The sequence below is a fragment of the Myotis davidii genome, unplaced genomic scaffold, assembly GCF_000327345.1.
Source record: "Myotis davidii unplaced genomic scaffold, ASM32734v1 scaffold1031, whole genome shotgun sequence".
Lineage (NCBI taxonomy): Eukaryota > Metazoa > Chordata > Mammalia > Chiroptera > Vespertilionidae > Myotis > Myotis davidii.
The window spans coordinates 305,221-324,312 of record NW_006283442.1 but is presented as its reverse complement, the minus strand read 5'-3'; the positions used below and the strand labels follow the sequence as shown (position 1 = coordinate 324,312).

The 19,092-nt window shown below is 38.9% G+C and overlaps 1 protein-coding gene across 1 annotated transcript in view; it reads left to right on the top strand.

Annotated features, from left to right (window-relative positions):
- The window catches only part of DCP1B (decapping mRNA 1B), a 45,914-nt gene that overhangs the window by 12,827 nt on the left and 13,995 nt on the right, over positions 1-19,092 (top strand). The window contains exons 3-4 of the mRNA XM_015564352.1: positions 11,915-11,981; positions 14,226-14,361. Coding sequence (XP_015419838.1) covers positions 11,915-11,981; positions 14,226-14,361 — 203 coding nt within the window. The remainder of the gene's footprint in view (positions 1-11,914; positions 11,982-14,225; positions 14,362-19,092) is intronic.

Here is a 19,092-nt window from a genome sequence, read left to right as displayed (position 1 = left end):
CTAGAACAAAATGTATGGTAAACAACTAATTAGATTTTAAAATAGAATTATCGGTCTTTTCTTGATGGCTATTATAGAACACATTACAAGCTGTAACTTTAATTTATTCCAAAGCGCCAATTGAAATGTTCCTCTATATACCATGATAAATAATAGCAGAGAGTGCAAACACGGATAGGTCATAATTTGGAAGCAACATTGCTCTCTAAAGAGTGCATTTTGTGAAATGTTTGCTCTGCCATTATATCACCATTAATTAGTTGAGAAAGCAGTGGCATGAGGGAATTACAGGCCCTGTGTGGACAAAGACTACATTTTATATCTTATTTGTATTCTGTGGTACCAAATAAACACAGAATGCAAACAGATCTGGATAAGAAATAGATACATACAAGGTACTTAAAGTAATTCCCAAATCATTTATATTAATTCTAGAAGTGTTATATTGTGTATTATAGAGGCCCAGTGCACAAAATCATGCACAGGAAGGGGAGTGTCCCTCAGCCTGGCCTGCACCCTCTCGCAATCCGGGACCCCTCGGGTTGGATCAGAGGCCTGGTGCATGGATTCGAATCACATCGCATCCGCCTTGGTTGGCTTGAGGCCATTGCGTGTCATAGCATGGTTGGAAGGTCATCCGGATGGTCTTTCTGCTGTTTGATTGGTCGATTTGCATATTATGCTCTTATTATTATCGGATATGTCCGATGTTTTGTCCAATTTTGAAGGTACTCTGCTTGGGGTGATTGAGAAAGAGCCACAAAGTTGTCCAGTTTTTCAAAATTCTTCCCTATCCTCACTTGGCAGCAGAGATGGAAAATCCTACCTCTCGGCGAATACAAAGCAGTAAGGGAAGCTGAGCTGTGTGTTTTGCCCTTTCCATGGCTGATGATGCTAAGGGGCCTGTGCTTGGCAAGCCTCTCCTAGGCTTCAGGCCATGTGAGGAATAAAAGGTCTTCCAACTTAACAAATTCTAAGACCTTGAGACTTTGTTTTCTTAACCTTGGAATCAGCTCAGGCAATTATTACAAAAGCAACTTGAAAGGTTAAAAGTGAATGATGTGTAAATTTATTACTAAGAGAATGAAAGCTACGTTATCTGCCTACAGATAATTGAGAGTTTGTTTTTCTATTTTAAGATATTTATTGGTATATTGATAGCCTTAAATAGTAGTTAATTTTCTTTGAGTCACAAATCCCATTGAGAAGCAAATGAATTTCCTTCATTCCTGCCTGGCTCCCTCAAATGTTTTCCATACTAGGCATTGTTCCAGGGCTCTATGCTTTGTACTTCCAGACTTCCAAGAGAACATCTGTTCGCATATATACACACCATTCTGCATACATTTTTAGATATTTTATTGAACTCCTGAAGCAGTCTAGAGTCAAGAAATATCTTTAAAGTAATTATATGGCTGAAAATATTTGACATTTTTACCAGGCAGAATTTAGTATTTGCAGGAATAACAATAGAATATTATTTAAAGTAAACTCATTCAAACCATGTGCAGTATGGAATGGGAGACAAGGAATCTGATATTTCATATTTAATCAGACTGGGTAACCTATACAATCTTTAGGCTTTTTTACTGTGAGAGGAGTTGTTGGTTGCACTAGATAACCTTCAAAGACTCTTTCAACCAGTTAAGTCTATGCTTCTTAGGGAAAAAGAAAGAAGCCACTAAAATTAAAATATTATAGCGTGGTCATCCTGTGCCTATAAGCCTCCATTGTCATTCTAACTGAAAAAAATGGATCTATTTATTATGTGCCATTGCTCTGAGAGCTAATGTGTTTTAATATGGTTAAGGGTTACACATCTCCCATGACTTGAGTGATGAAACTTGTCACTCCGACCTTAAACCCAGAATTACTTTTTTGTTCTCTCTGTCATTACCCACTTGTATGGAAAGGAAGAGATCTAAATTCTAAAGCAGGGGTCCTCAAACTTTTTAAACAGGGAGCCAGTTCAGTGTCCCTCAGACGGTTGGAGGGCCGGACTATAGTTTAAAAAAAAACAAGTTGGCTGCTAAGCAACAGGCAGCGGCGGCAAAGACACCCAGCGGGCCGGATAAATGTTTTCAGCGGGCCAAATGCCGCGGGCCACATGCGGGCAGTAGTTTGAGGACCCCTGCTCTAAAGAATACTGTTTACATAGGAACTGGCATTCTATCATTTAAAGATGGCTCTGAAAAGCATCGTGCAAAGCAAAATGTCACTTTTGAATCCTGTGGTACCTTTGGGTTTTATGTCTTTGTTTTACCATGTGTTGAGTTGTGATACTTGGTAGCTCCTTAAAACACATACAATACGGGTAAACAATACTTATCTAATTTACACAGTCTCTACACTTCCATAACTTATGATTAGGGGCTCACTGTATATAGGATCTTCACATGAATTTAATGGGAAAATGTGTATGCATCTGAACTTAATCTGGCATGCTTAGATGAGGAAGAACCCATGTGGCAAAGTCATATATGGTTGGTGATATACAGATACTATGCGAGAGTAACATACAGAGAGCAATATTGTGGCTTGAGTGTATTTCCTATTTTGTTTTTGAGAACCCAGTTTGGCATGGTAGAAGTCTACATTTTGGCAGAGAAAAGCTGGATCAATGATTAATAGTGAAGGACCTTTTAGTTTTCCTACCCTAATGCAGTGCTTTGCTTATAGTAAGTGCTCATTTTGGCTACATTGACTGTTCATGTCTGTTCTTTTAGAGTCTATTTTTTATATTACTGACTTTTGTCCAAAAATCACTTAGAAAATAGTTTTAAGTAATCAAATTGTAACTTTTGAGTTAATTTACTTCTTAACCCACAGAAGGAAAAATTATAATTTTTTTTCATGCTCTTAGGGGTATTTTTGGAGAAAGAAAATAATTTTAGTTAAGAATTGGTGTTAGAATTATCCTACATACAACCTTAGAGCTTTTATTTAATAGTAGAACCCAAACGTGATTTAACTGTTTATAACATAAAGGACTGCAGTAAAGTGGTATCTGTTATATTCATAATTATAGATTAAGGTCAAAATGAAAAGAAGACAGAAACTCTGGCTCACTTTTCTTCAATTAAGAAGTAGTGTTAGTCTCCTTTTGCTAGAACACTACTATATAAAATCTTAGAAAATTTTTAGTGATCATTTATGTTTTATAGTTAGGGTATTTGGGGGCAAAGCTTTTCCTATAATTATTAAACCCTTGATTAAATAATCTGATACAAATATGAGGAAGTTTGTTGCAGAACAAATTTTGACCTATAGAAATATTCTATTTTATATTTACCTTAAACATATCTTTCTCACAAACTGTAGTTTCTATGTGATTGGACTCATTTTGCTACATTGAGATTTACATAAAATAGTACATTTTCAATGCGTTCTTGGAATAACTGACATTGCACATAAATAGTATATTTTAAGATAATTTTTGTACTTGTAAATGTAAGCTTTAGATTACTACTGTGAGACATGACTGGAATATGAATATCTTATTTTTCTGCTAGATTAAAGTGCTATTAGTTACACTCTGAAAACAATGCATGTGATTTGGCAGATTGATCTCATTCTTTGAACTCTTAGGTGCCAGTGCCTGACAGGTATCAGGAAGACTGGTATATGGTAAAATTGTTGTATAATAAATACACATAAAATGAGTACATTATTGCCTACGCAGTGCTGGATCAATAGAAATATACACTCTAAGGAGTTTATACCCTAAAGACAAATTCCCATCAATACCACTTATGCCTAAAATTATTAAATGTTTAAAGCAAAATAAACTCTGAGTGAAGTTAGTAGGAGAACAGAAGGGGCAATGTGAAGAGAATCCACCCCTGCTGTGACCCTTGTAGGAGGTACAATGTCCATACAGAGGATCTAGGCACATCTTGTCTGTGATGTTCTATGAAGCCAGGAGAGTGAGAACTATTAATATGAGCAATTATAAGTAATGTCGATGGTGTAAGGTCTTTAAGTCTTAGATTTCAGCTCATCTTAGCAAACATTTGTTGAATGTGTACTCATGCTAGTCATCATGCTGGGTGTATTAACCAAATCCTACCTTCCCAGAGCTCATAGTCTAGCAGAGGGAACGGTTGCAAAGTACTTAATAATGGTATGTATTTCATTTTGTTTGTTTTAATCAAAGGATGTACAAATAACTGGGGGCAAAGAAGAAGTTGAGACTATTTATCCTGGCGGATTATGAGAAAGATTGAGTCCTTAAGGCTGAGTAGGAGCTCAGTGAAAGGGGAAGACACTTTAGGGAACCCATGTTGTTATCTGTGTCCCAGGAGATTTTGAAATTAATCACCAAGATTATGAACAAAATGGAAATATAAATTTAAATGGCCAACAAAATAGAATAAGTCATCTATACATAAAGAGAGGTAATATGCTAATTGCCGTTAAGCTGTTCCCCATAACAACCAATTTGCATATTGATGCATGCACAGCAGGGGGCGGGCAGCTGGAGCCAAGTTCCCGGGGTCTGAGGAGAGCACCTGACAGGAGCCCGACTGCAAAGAAGGAAGAGGAAGCGTCCACTGGGAGCTCTTCCAATCCCTCTGCCAGGCCCCCCTCCGCTTGGACTGGGCACACCTCTCCTCCCTACAACTCCAGACCCAGGTGGAGGCAGGCCTGAGCAGCCTCTCAGGGTCAGACTCTTCCCCCCACCCCACCACCAACCCCCGACAGCAGCAGCGCTGTCTCCTCAGTGGAAGTGTGATGAACCTTGCTGGGGGCACAGCTAAACCTGCCCTCCTGGCCCTGCCCTGGCCCAGCCCCCACCCACTCCAGGAGATTGGAGCCCCGCCCTGAGCAGGTACAGCTGCGAAACAGCCACGTACAATGTAAAGAATGGCGCCAAACAGAAAGGTTTGACAGTTACTCCCCCTTCAGCCTTGCTAGGGGGAGTAACCCTAGTGCCCCTACCAGCACCTCCAGGAAGCGCAAATGACCGAATGGTGGAATGACCGGTCACTGTGATGCTCACTGACTACTGGGGGCAGATACTAAATGCAGGAGCTGCCCCCTGGTGGTCAGTGTGCTCCCACAGGGGGAGCACTGCTCAGCCAGAAGCTGGGCTCACGGCTGGCGAGCACAGTGGCAGTGGTGGGAGCCTCTCCCGCCTCCATGACAATGCTAGGGAGCAAATGACCGAATGGTGGAATGACCGGTCACTGTGATGCTCACTGACTACTGGGGGCAGATACTAAATGCAGGAGCTGCCCCCTGGTGGTCAGTGTGCTCCCACAGGGGGAGCACTGCTCAGCCAGAAGCTGGGCTCACGGCTGGCGAGCACAGTGGCAGTGGTGGGAGCCTCTCCCGCCTCCATGACAATGCTAGGGATGTCCGACTGACAGCTTAGGCCCACTCAGCCATCAGTCGGACATCCTCCCAGAGCTCCTGGAATGCTAGAGGGCACAGGCCAGGCTGAGGGACACCCCCCCCCAAGTGCACGAATTTCATGCACCGGGCCTCTAGTTCTTATTTATATTTATTATTACCTGTGGCTTTTTCTGCTTCCTATTTTTTTTAAATGTTTATTTAGTCTGTTAAATTTCTTAGATTAAAGGAACTTTCCATAAAATAAATCAAATTAGGAAGTTATTATTAATGAAGAAGATTCCATTTGACCTTTCATGAACCTGAGAGTAGGTAGTAGCAGATCTCAAGATTCCCACTTTGGGAGGATAATGACCTCTGTGGAGATTCAGAAGGTCTACTGACATAACATGCATTTGTTATAAAAGAAAACTTTTAAAAAGACAAATTTATTTTTTTCTTTGAAGATGATAAATTCTCATTTACAGTTTGAGATACATATTAATTTAATCCAAATTAGTATAATGCTTTGAGGGGTTATTTTTTGTTATTGTTTTTATGACATTAACTTTCGAATGAAGGTAATTTATTTAGAAAGGGAAGGTTGTTTTACTTCACAGTATTTGTTTAGGTTTTCTACTGTTTCCCCCAAAAGTTTCATGACCATTAGTCACCCATAAAAGAAGTTTCATCTACTGTAAACCTTCCAATATTCTGAGATCATGGGATCACTGACTTGTGAGGTGCAGTAAAACTATGTCATATGAAAAGAACCAGACCAAGGGCCAAAGATAACAGTGTTATGTAGACTCTCAGAGGCCAGCTAAAATTTTGTTTTATAAGATTGTGCCCGTGTTTGCTCAGTAAAGCTAAGGCAGAGGTGAATGAAAGAACATTATTTTAAAGGCATTAAAGAACCTGCCGAAATAAACAATTTTAGTGGAAAGCATGCCAAATGAGGAAGAAGTACAGAGCAGCCAAACACAGCCTATGTTTTCCATCTGTGCATGTAGTACCCAGGCAACATGATTGTTATTCGAGCATTTACTGCCATAAAAATACAGCCAGTACTAGAAATCTCAATTCCCTTTTCTTTCTTTCCTCTCTCTTTCCTCCTCTCAACATTCCTCCCTTTCTCCCTTCCATCTTTCTTTTTCTCCTTTTGAAACTCCACATAAACTCACATAACCAAGACTACAAATCAATCAAACATAAAAATTGTTATAATACTTTTTCATTTCATTTGTAAGAATGGGGAAAGGCGTATTTTAGAGAAAACAGATTAAACTAAGAAAAATGACTTTGGCTAAGTCATTTAGCCTTGTAAGACCATATATTACTCATTAGCGAAATAGATGATTGAACTGCACACTTCTTAGCTTACTTCCAACTCTAAAGTTTCATAGTTCTAATTTTCTAATTTGTTAACTATCTTGCAATCTTTCAGAAGGGTAATAGCTGAGTGTGTGGGCTAACTACCAGATGCCAGTAACAAGTCATCAATATAGTCAAACTTATAAAAACCTGGTAAATGGTACAGTGAATCAAGATATATTGTTTCCACCAAATACATGGTTAGAAGTTCTTGGTCCTTACATTGGGATTATCAGCCCACTCATTTGAGAAAGACTTCATGAAAGGAATGGGGTTTGAAGGAATTTTTTTAGATTGTGGTTTATCTTTAAGTGCCCAGAAGAGATCTGTATAATTACAATGTCACTGTTTCATGACTTTCTTAGTAAAAAGAGAATTTAAATGACTTCTTGCTACATACTGATCAAGAAAAATACATTTTCCTATCATTTTGAGAGAAATTTGCAATTTAGAGAGAGAGAAGAGCATTACCACATAAGATATTCTTACTCTGTCTGTTTAAATCTTACCTATATAATTATTTATTATCTACTTACTACGTATATGGAAATATGCCGTATTTTAAACTTGCACAAATATTAGCATGAATCCTTGTTAAAAGGTTGTAAGCTACCATTTGTAATTTGGAATGTAAATATATTTGGGATAAAATATAAAACAAATGATATATGTCTTAAAAGAACAGATTGTATAGAAATATTTATTAGGAACATAAACTAAATGAAGTCAATCCCTAAAGAGCATCCGGAATGAACTAATGCGTCATGTTTATAAGCAAAAGGGGCTCTAAATGGATGTGCATTTAAGGATATTTGATATTGCCTCTAATGACCTCTGAAGTAGCCTCTTAAATTTGATCAGCTTTAGATTTTTCTGCTGAAGAAATTTAAAAAGAAGAAAATATCATTATGAAATAATCAGCTTACTCTCATCAAACATGAAATCTAATATGGAAATTTTGCTTTCCTTAATCTTCCTTGCAGAATTAAAAGGCAAGTAGAAGATTGGTGTTTTAGCAGATAAGTAGAGGCAATGTTGCATTGCCTGTTGCCCCGAACACTGCTTTTCTTTTACCCAACTGAGAATTTCCAAATCATGACATAAACCAGGGCAGTGCAATTTTAGGCACAATTTCACAACTGTTCTGTTAAAGATCCTGTATTAAATATGAAGAGGCCTGCCAAAAAGATGAGTCCTTAGAGTGGGGGAGTCACACATTCTAGGCATCATTAAAGTATTTTAGAGTACATTTCAACATGTTCTTTCTATTCTTTACTCCACTTTTGGGTTTCTTACCTCCAGGAGGGGTGTAAAAACAGTTGAGTTGAGCTTCATGCACCAGAGTGCCCTTAAACTTCACCTCTGTTTCAGCAGACGGGTGACTGGGAAGCGGCTGGTATGCAGGCGTAGCAGGCTGAACAAAGGCTCGAAGCATGGTGAATATCCAGATGCGTACTAATAGGTCAGATTTTTAAAATAAGCAAATATCCTGCCCGTGAGCTTTTCTCCTTGTAATTTTTTAAAACCTAGAAATCATTCTCACAGTCGCATTTCTGAGCTGCATAAGTTAATGCGGCCATATCACATCACTACAAATTTAGGTGACAGGAATGACTTTAAGTTTTAGAATCCTAAAAACCACATCTCTTTTGTGGTTCTTCTCAACCTTGTCTTTTTCTTTCCTTCCTGCTGTGCTCACTGTCTACGTAAGGTGTCCTCTCCCCCAGTGGCTTTACAGGAAAACTGGGATTGAAATGTGAGGTTAATGGTTTCTGTCAGCCTGGCAGCTCATCACCTCCCAAGGCATGATGATCTCTGGTTTTTATTTGTCACCACGAGCTGCTCTGATACACTCTCTTGTGTAGAAGAGTGATAGGTTTGTCCAGGGGTCGGTGGACCTTGGGCCTAAGAAACAGAAAACTTCAGTTGGAATGTGCACTTTAATGTAATTCACTGCTGCCCCTTTCCCAGTGGAATGCAGCTCAAGTGGCAAAACTATTTTAGGGAGAAAAAAATTAGGCCCAGTTCTACATTTTATCTTGGTGCTACCTTTCCGTTGCCAGGACTGTTGGTAAATCTGTTCCCACCCCACCCCACCCTTTGGCTTTTTAAATTTTGTGTTCAAACTAAATATTAACTGGAAAGAAAAGAGCTATTTCAAAATGGTTCATTTTAATCTTAAAGTCAAGTTGCTTTGTAGATAAATGGTCATGCCCTAAAGAAATCTCCACAATGTCTTATATAATCACTTTAAAACCCAGTCTTCCTTCATTCTTTGACATCTGAAAGATGTTTCTGTAGCATTTTCCTTCCCTAATTCTGCATTTCAGTTATCTCGTGGCAATGGTATTGTCAAATTGTGTTTCTGTTTGTATCAACGGTTTACTTGGCATCCTGCCCTTAGGAAAATCTAGTTCCTTATGTCAAATGCCACAAATGTGTAACATCAAAAAAAAATGATACCCAAAATATTTCTACTAATATGTCCTACTGATGAGACCAAATGGCTGTTTTTTTTCTCCACCATTGGGCCGCGAATGTTGTTAGCTATGCTGTTTGTCTCCCATGCTACCCTTTTCTCCTTTGATAGTTTTGGAAGATTCAGTCTTCAAGGAAAAAAAATGGGTAACCAAAAAATAGACCGGGTTCCTAGTTTTGTAACTAAGATTAAAACCACCAAAACACATAAACCTATTAAATAGCCAAATGGCATGTACTTATTTACAAGAACATGAAACTAGGTGGGTTAGTATGTAGGAATCTGTGTAGGCAATCAGGGTAAAACAATGTTGATGGACTGGAAACAACCTTGAATAAAAGTTTCAAGATATACATTTAATCTTGAAATGGAAGAATTTCTTTTTGACATAAAGGCTGTTACAGCCCATTAGCTTCAGAACTCAGATGTTCTTTTTCAAAAGATTGTCATTGTATTAAAGGCAAGATATGAAGTTCTAAGAAGATAAAATGGTCCTGTTCAAGGAAAAGCTGTTTTCTTCCACTTTTACCCCTTCATACATGTAGGTAGGTAAGATAAAGACTCCTGGTACACTAATCATACAAACAGTTAAAAGCCCATTGCTACCTTTCGGCAAGTTAGTAATTCAGATTTATAAGATTCCTTTTAAGATAACTGCTTAAAATTACACTAAAAAGACATTTCCTATACTTACTGACATCTGAATCATTATTGACAAGAAGCAGATATACACACCAAAGCATTGGTCTCATGAGTGGGGGGAAATGTCGTGGTTACTAGTAAAACATCACAACCTGGCTGGCATGGCTCCGTGGTTGAGTGTCAACCTATGAACCAGGAGATCACAGTTCAATTCCCAGTCAGGGCATATGCCTGGATTGCAGGCTTGATCTCCACTGTGGGGTGTGCAGGACACAGCCAATCAATGATTCTCTCTCATCATTGACGTTTCTCTCTCTCTTTTCTTCTCTGAAATCAACAACAATAATAATAAAACATCACAGCTGTTTTAATGACCAAATAATATTTATATAATTAAACTAGAGGCCCGGCACCAGAAATTCATGCATGGGTACGGTCCCTAGGTCTGGCCTGCAATCAGGGGCATCTCCCCCAGCTCCCCACAGCCGGTCCCGCCTCCTGCCACCACCCACCCCCAGTTCCCGTTCGCCATCCAGGGATCGGTGCCTGATGGCGGGGGGAAGGGACCAAGAGGTTGGCTGTTTCCGCCCGCTCGCTGGTCCCGCCCCCGCAGCAATTGGAGCCTGCCTGCCAGGGAAAGGGACCAAGAGGGGGTTAGTGCACCTCATAGTGACTGGCTCAGCGGTCATCTGGTCATTTACTGTTAGAGTCAATTTGCATGTTACCCTTTTATTATATAGGACTAGAGGCCCGGCATGCAAAATCCCTGTGGGATCGGGCCTAAACCAGCAGTCGGACATCCCTCTCACAATCCAGGACTGCTGACTCCCAACCGTTCGCCTGCCTACCTGTCCAATCGCCCCTAACTGTCCTCCCCTCCCGGCCTGGTCACCCCCAACTGCCCTCCCCTGCAGGCCCAGTACCGCCCCCCAACTGCCCTCTTCTGCTGATCTGATCATCCCCAACTTCCCTCCCCTGCAGGCCCAGTCACCCCCAACTGCCTTCCCCTGCCAACCTGATTGCCCCAAACTACCCTGCCCTGCCAGCCATCGTGTGGCAGCCATCTTGCGCAAGGGTGTGATGGTCAATTTGCATACTACCTCTTTATTATATAGGATGTTTTGAAAGTATAAATTATAAATGTTTTCCTTTTAAAAAATGTTTTTTATTGGTTTTCATTGCCTTATAACATTACCACTATTTTCAATGAAGATTTTTAAATGTATATGTAATGAGTGCATTATTTACGTGATAATATCACCAGGTCTTCAATTAGGTATTTATACATTGCTTGGAACTCTTTAGTTTTTGCTATAAAAATGATATAGATAGGTCCATACCAAAGTATACAACTTATTGGAAAATTGTTATATTGATCAATACCAATTACTCATTCATTACTAAATGATAGTCACAGTTGTTTCTAAGCTATCAACAATTGTAAATTTTCTGTACAGATATTTTGAAGTCAGAGATTTATTATGGAATCTAATTTTTCCAGACCCTATCCTAACTTACATCTTAAAAAGCCAATTTCTCAGTTAACATTTACCTGGGAGAAGGAAAAGAGAGAGGGGTTCCTAGACCTAATTTGTGCATCAGGTGTCTGAATACCTGAAAATAAAGATGAAATATGTATGTGAAATGTGCAAATGGAATATGGAAACATTATGTTTCAAAGCCAGGAGTTTAGAATTCCAATTTCATTTTCAATCTCTAGTCATTCATTAAGAAGCATTTACCAAATGCTTATTATGTTCCGGTGTTATATTTTTAAGGACAACAGACTTATATTGACGGGGGGGGGGAGGGGGGGGCCTGTGTGTGTGTGTGCATAAGACCACTATAGATTTCTCTGTGGGCGTAAAAAATTCTAATGGGGGGATAAGGACACATATGTAATACCTTAATCAATAAAGAAAAATAAATAAATAAATAAACTCTGGTGTTAGGTTTTCAAGCTTTAATTCCAATGATTGGTTTCATTTATTCAATAGTTGTGTGTTTCTTTCAAGATGGAGAGAAACTTTCTTTTAATTTTGTAGTTTTGAAGATGCTCATAATTTGTTTGATGTGTTTTTGCAGTGTCCATTTATGGAATTTGGTTTTATGATAAGGAAGAATGCCAAAGAATTGCAGAACTTATGAAAAAGTAAGTGCTGAAAGACTGCGTACTATTTTTTAGGACCTGGTGCTTTTGTTTACATTTCTAAGTATGCGTAACTACACCATAATCTTAGCAGAATATATCTCTTACAGCAATTGTTTTCAAGTGGTTAGGAAAAACATTTACTATTACTTTATAAGTGAAAAAGAGACATAAATACAACTTTTTACATTTTCACTAGGTAACATTTATCATGTGGAATGGCTCACCTCATTGTTTTCTGCATGTGTGAAATACCTGTAATATGAGTTGTTCCAAATGGCAATTTTCCGTAATATCTTCCTTATTTGTCATTTGACAATTTTTCTTTGAAAGTTATCAGTATGTCTATTAGTAGAAAGAACATTGGGAGACATTCTGAAAGGCTCTTCTAGATTCTCTTTGATCTTTCATTTCCTTCCTGCCTAAATACTTTCCTTTAAGTGCATACCCATAGTTGTAGAGGCTCAGGGTTTCCCCACCCTCCAACACTGTGAGTACTTAGGATGGTCTTTGTTTTCTCTCTCTCTCTCTCTATCTCTATCTCTATCTCTATCTCTATCTCTATCTCTATCTCTATCTCTTTTTCTTCTAATCTCATGCTACCTTGTGATTTCTCCATCTTTGAGCAGTTCTTGAGCCCAGTGCTTGTGCTGTGAGGCAGTCACACTTCCCTGCTGTTTATAGGAATGGTTTAGAGCAGTGGTCGCCAACCACTGGTCCACGGACCACTGGTGGTCCATGAGGTCCGAAAGGTTGGCGACCGCTGGTTTAGAGCCCAGAATGACATATTTCCCACTCGTGCTGTATCTCAGGTCGTGACTGGACTCAGCTGAGCACATAGTGTAACTGCTGCCCATATGAGTTGACAAAACAGCTCTATATGCAAAAGAAACATTTGCAATTTTAGATTTTGGCCAATGAAATTACTAAAAAGTGATTCCCAAAAATGAAACTTTGGGACCACCTTTACATACAGTAAATATAATTTATTTCTGAAAATCTAGCTCGTGATGATAGCTAATTTTAGGTAACTAGCTCAGGTTTCAGATTGTGATAGTGTTCAAACTGGTATTTACCACTGTAACAACTAGTTCTTAAAACATTCATGTTATTGTCAACTGTGCAATGGATAATAATAGCAGGATTTCATGTAGATTAAAAATTACCCTGCAGCTCAGCCAAGAGGCCATGTTAAAATCGCCAGCATTCTGCACTAATTACTTAAGAGCTGGGGCAGGAAACGGATTGTTGACTAGCAATAGCAGCTGATGTGTATGGATTCCAGCCCTTCCTCAGTTAGAATTAAACCTCTCAATACATACTCAGATCTCTTGGACCAACTTCATGGCAATTATAAAAGAATTTGAGCTAAAAGTCAAAGCACACAAAAGGAACAAGTGTTTTTATCAATGCCACCTAGCAGCATATAGAAGCATATGGTCTCCCTTCTGTATTGTTTTCAGGAAAACAGAAGACATGCCTTATTGCTCTGTTTTTCATATGCTCCTCTCCTAGAATGGAATCTTCACTGTTTCCAAACTTCCAGAGAACCACATGATTTGAGTACCTGGTATTAACCTTGCTGTGACTTCCTTTGGAGGAAGGAGGAATTCTGACTTGCCATGCTGTTTGCTTGATTTTTGAGAACTCTAAAATTGGGTTTCCTCAGCAATTAATGAGTCCTTTCAATTGCTCTTAATGAGGAGTTGGTAAAGATAATATTTTTTTGCAAGGTCACACTTACTCTGTCACAACTACTCAACTCTGCAGGCAAGTCTGAGGCAGCAGCCTAAGGACAGGGGCTGTGTTTGTAACTCCACAAAAACCAGCAGTGGGAAGGATTTGGCCTGCAGGTTGGAGTTTGCCCACCTCTACTCTAGATTCATATATCTAGTCAGTGAACTCAGGACCTCCCTCAAATCTCATTTTCCTTCTTTTAATTCTTAAGCAGTCTTATTTTTAATACTAGAGGCCTGGTGCACAAAATTAGTGCACTCGGAGTAGGGGGGTGTGTCCCTCAGCCTGGACTGTGCCCTCTTGCAGTCCAGGAGCCCTTGGGGGATGTCCAACTGATGGCTTAGGCCCTCTCCCCATGGGGAATGGCTTTGGTTGATTTGCATATTAGCCGTTTATTATATGGTGTGAATATAACAGGATAAAAGCAACTGAGTGAGAATTGGATGGCTTTAAAAATTATCTGTGTTGAATTGTTTTTCCTTGTGTGGCTCTTCCCCTCTACTTTTCTAGCCTAACTCAGTATGAACAATTGAGAGCCCATCAAGAAGCTGGAGCAGGAATCTCCCCAATGATCCTCAGTTCAGGAGAGGGGAAGGAAGTAGATATCTTACGAATGCTTACCAAGGCCAAAGATGAATATACAAAGGTGAGTTTTTGTTTGCCCTTGTGATACATAGGTAATTCCCACAGTGGGAATATGCACATTAAGAAAGTCTTAACTGCTACTATTCCTTCCATCAAACAAAATTATATGAAAACTAAAATCTTTGCTTTTAAGAGACTATGACTATTTGCTTTTAAATAGATTAAAAGGTAGCCTGAGAAATCAGTAACCTTCTTATGTACAAATAGTACACAGCCATAAAGTTTACTAGAAGACCCCCATAAAAATAGCAACAAACTGCCCTAGCTGGTTTTGCTCAGTGATTAGAGCATTGACCTGGGGATGGAAGAGTCAAGGGTTTGATTCCAGTCAAGGGCAGGTACCTTGGTTGCAGGCTCAATCCCTAGTCTTGGTCGGCATGTGTGGGAGGCAACCAATCAATGTGTCTCTCACACTGGTGTTTCTCTCTGTCTGTCTGTCTCTTCCCCTCCCTTCCACTCTCTCTAAAAATCAATGAATAAAATATTCTCGGGTGAGATTAACAGAAAAAAATAGCAACAAATATAAATTCTTTGGAATAAAATAACAAGAAATAAGCAAAACCTATATAAAGAAAACATTTAAACACTTCTGAAAGGCATAAAAATAGACTTGAACAAATGGACATATATGTCCTAATCTTAGACCAGGAGATAAAACTTCAGGTTTTCACTTCCTCATAAATTAATCTATAAATTTAAGATGATTCCTAAACAAATATAAACTGATTTCTTTCTTTTTTTCTCTTCTGGGGTCAGACAAGTTGATAATAAGGTTTTTGTGGGAAAATATACAAGGAAGAATAACTGGGGAAAACCCTGGCAAAGAAAAGCCGTTCTGGGTGGGAGAGAAGTGGGGAGCTAGCTCTACCTACCTGATAGTAAGACATTAAAGCCTGAACACTTAAAACAATGTGATATTGGTGTTGCTGCATGAACAATCAGATAGACCAATGGGACAGATCAGACAGTCCAAAATGAGACCCCAAAGTATATGAAATTTAGGATATGATAAAGATGAAAATTCCAAATCAGTTATTTTAATAGACTCTTAAATAAATGATGTTGGCTAACTGGTAGCCACTTGGAAAAATGCAAAATTGGATCTCTTCCTCGTGCCATATGCAGGATAAATTCCAAATGTATTGCATTTATTATTACATGAAATTTTAAAAAATGTGTTTCATGGTTTAAAAAAACCACAAGCGAAGGGAAAAGGTACTGAAAACTAAGAAGAAATGTTTACAGCTAAATAACAGAAAGAGGGTTAATTTTCCTGTTTTATAAAGCGCTTTTATAAAAATCAAGAAGTAAAAGGTTAACGCTCTCTAGAAACATGGGCAAAGAATAAAATTAGAAAAGAAAAGGAAACCTAGAATTTGAAAATTAGATGAAATAAATGGACATAATTAAATATCATATTATGACATAATTACTTAGAAAAAAATTAGTGACTTCAGAACTCCTTATTTGAACTAAATACCCTTAGTGGATTATATTTTAAGGACAGAAAGAACTACAAAGAAATTATAAACTTCATTCAGCGGCTTTGTTAGCATTGTAATTTTTCAGGTGTCATAAGATATAATAAATGAGTACAGTTGACCCTTTAACAATGCATGGGTTAGGGATACTGACCCCATACACAGTTGAATATCCACATATAACTTTTTACTCCCCCAAGCACTTAACTAATAATCTAATCTTGACCAGATGACTTACCAATAACATGAATAATAGATTAACACATATTTTGTATGTTGTATGTAATATATACTGTATTCTTACAATGAAAGGATAGAGAAAAGATGTTATTATGAACAAATCACAGGGAAGAGAAAATACATGTACTGTATTTTTTTGAAATATGTTTTTATTGATTTTTAGAAAGAGAGGAAGAGAGAGGGGAAAAGAGATAGAAATTGATGAGAGAGAAACACATTGATTAACTGCCTCCTGCACACCCCCTGCACATACTGGGGATCTAGCCTGCAACCCCGGCATGTGCCCTGACCAGGAATCAAACCTGTGACTTCTTTTTTTTTTTTTACAGAGAGGAAGGGAGAGAGATAGAGAGTTAGAAACATCGATGAGAGAGAAACATCGATCAGCTGCCTCCTGCACACCCACTACTGGGGTTGTGGTCGCAGCCAAGGTACATGCCCTTGACCGGAATCGAACCTGAGACCCTTCAGTCTGCAGGCCGATGCTCTATCCACTGAGCCAAACCGGTTACGGCAAACCTGTGACTTCTTGGTGCATAGGTCAGTGCTCAACCACTGAGGCCCATGTACTGTATTGAAAAAAATTGCATATAAGTGATCCACACAATTCAAATCCATGTTGTTCAAGGGTCAACTTTGTGGTCAGAATAAAATCTTCAGTGTAAGAGGAAAAAATAAATATATAATGTTAAATTTTAAATGCAAATATCTGAATTAGTTGACATTTTATTTCTTAAATATGTAGTTAACTTTTCCCCCTGAAAAGACCTAGAAATAAGTGATCAAAGACCCTGTAGCAATAAATACCTCTAGCCCCCATATTATTGTTTATAAATACTATTTCCTCATAAAAGGTTTCCAGGCTCTTTAAAGAAACACCTAATTCCAGGATATGAAAGTCAAACAAATAGGATCATGTGAAAGGAGTACAGTAGTCAGCTTGAAGGGACCACAAACCAAAGTAACAAATTCTAACATCAACAAGAATGACTGCAGCCCTACCTGGTTTGGCTCAGTAGATAGAGCGTTGGCCTGCGGACTGAAGGGTCCGCAGGTTTGATTGGGTCCTTTGTTCCCCCTAAGAACTGGCAAGCCGGGGACAGACTGCACCTCCCCTGGGTTCTAATTGGGGACAGACTGCACCTCCCCTGGGTTTGATTCCAGTCAAGGGCACATGCCTGGGTTGCGGGCTCAATCCCCAGTAGACAGCTGATCAAGATTCTCATCAATGACTCTCATCATTGATGTTTCTATCTCTCTGTCCCTCTCCCTTCCTCTATGAAATCAATAAAAATATTTTTTTAAAAAAAGAATGACTGCAGTGGATTGAAACCCACTGAATTTATAAAGTCTATGAGTTCATAGAGATGAAAGAGAGCAAGCAACCAAAAATATAAAACAAAACAAAAATATAATTATTAGCTATCCTTGGAGATACTAGGACACCAACCAGCTCCTTCCTCTGAAAATTGGTAGTTAATGAAAAATAATTAAGCATTTATTCTACCTGGCCAGTATGGACTATATTTCAGAGTAACCAAATAGTCCTTGTTCATGAGGGGAAGTTCTTCTCTATTAAAGAATCCCAAGAATTCCCCTTCTTAATGTAATAGAGTAATAGAACTTAAAAACACTCTAGTAAAATAATTGATTCAGGCAATGATCATCAATAATGTTAATAATATGAGAAGAATTGATGAAAGGGTTTAGGGTGCCACCACCTGAACCCAATGATAACATAATTAAAAATTGAATAACCAGACATTATGTGCCTCTTACTGTGATATGATGTGAAACATATAGCACCACCTTGAAATATTCTTGCCAAAAGAGTTGATTCTGAATCGAAGTCTTGAGCTTGAACTTTCTAGTTTACAGAAAATGAAAGAGGAAGGAGTAAGGAGCAGATAGAAAACAAATAACACCACAAGGAAACAATCAGAAAAGTCCTGAATGAAGTGGGACATACTAAAGGACAGTTGGCTGAGTTTCTTTAATATGCCTTGGACTTGATTGTTGACTCACCCTTTATTGTTAGACTGTGAGCTCCTTGAGTACAAAGAACATCCCTAGTCTTCTTCCAAGTTCCTGGCACATGATAAATGCCAAATAAATGTTTGTTGAATGAAGGAATGAATATGAATACAAATATGAATAAATGAGAGTTTCATTATTCTATCATAGGGCTTGGACAGAGATGCTTTAATTCCAGCTTTAGTCTGTAATAACTATCTCTATATTGTTTATTTTATTTCTTAAAATCTTTCAAAGATATCCTAATGACTTGGCAACTAGTCAAGTAATAAGTTATACTTTAATTGTACTATGTTAGGCACACTATAGATTAATCTTAAAAAGTAAAATTTTACCTCCCAGGAACTTTGGTTCTATGTGGCCAGTAAATAATAAATGTAAATATTGAATAAATACTTTTTCTTCCTCTCTCCTCCCAAAAAACATGTACAGACACACACACTGTACTGTTTATATTTTATGAGTAAAGGCCCAGTGCACAAAATTCATGCACAGGTAGGGTCCCCTAGGCCTGACCAGTGATCAGGGCTGATCTGTGGGGTGACTGGTGGGACCTCCGCTGACACCCACCTTGGCAAGCCTGGCGCTGCCCGCTTGCCAGCCCCGCCTCCCACCACTGCTGCTGGTTGCCTCCCTCTGTGGGGCTACTGGTGGGGCGATCAGGGCCCCCACTGGCACCTGCCTTGGCTGTACTGGGGCCTGCTGGCTGGGGGCAGCTCCTGCTTTGACCATCTGCCCCCTGGTGGTCAGTGTGTGTCATAGTGACCTGTCATTCTGCCATTCAGTGGATTTGCATATTCGCCTTTTATTATATAGAATGTTTTGGCACCTTAACAATCTTCTAATTGGGGACAGACTGTACCTCCCTGAGCTTGCCAGTTCTTAGGGGGGACAAAGGACCCAACCAGAAACATGCCTTCATATGCAAACTATCCTGAGCCATCCCTCCCCTGTCTGATCTGTGTTCACCAGGAAGC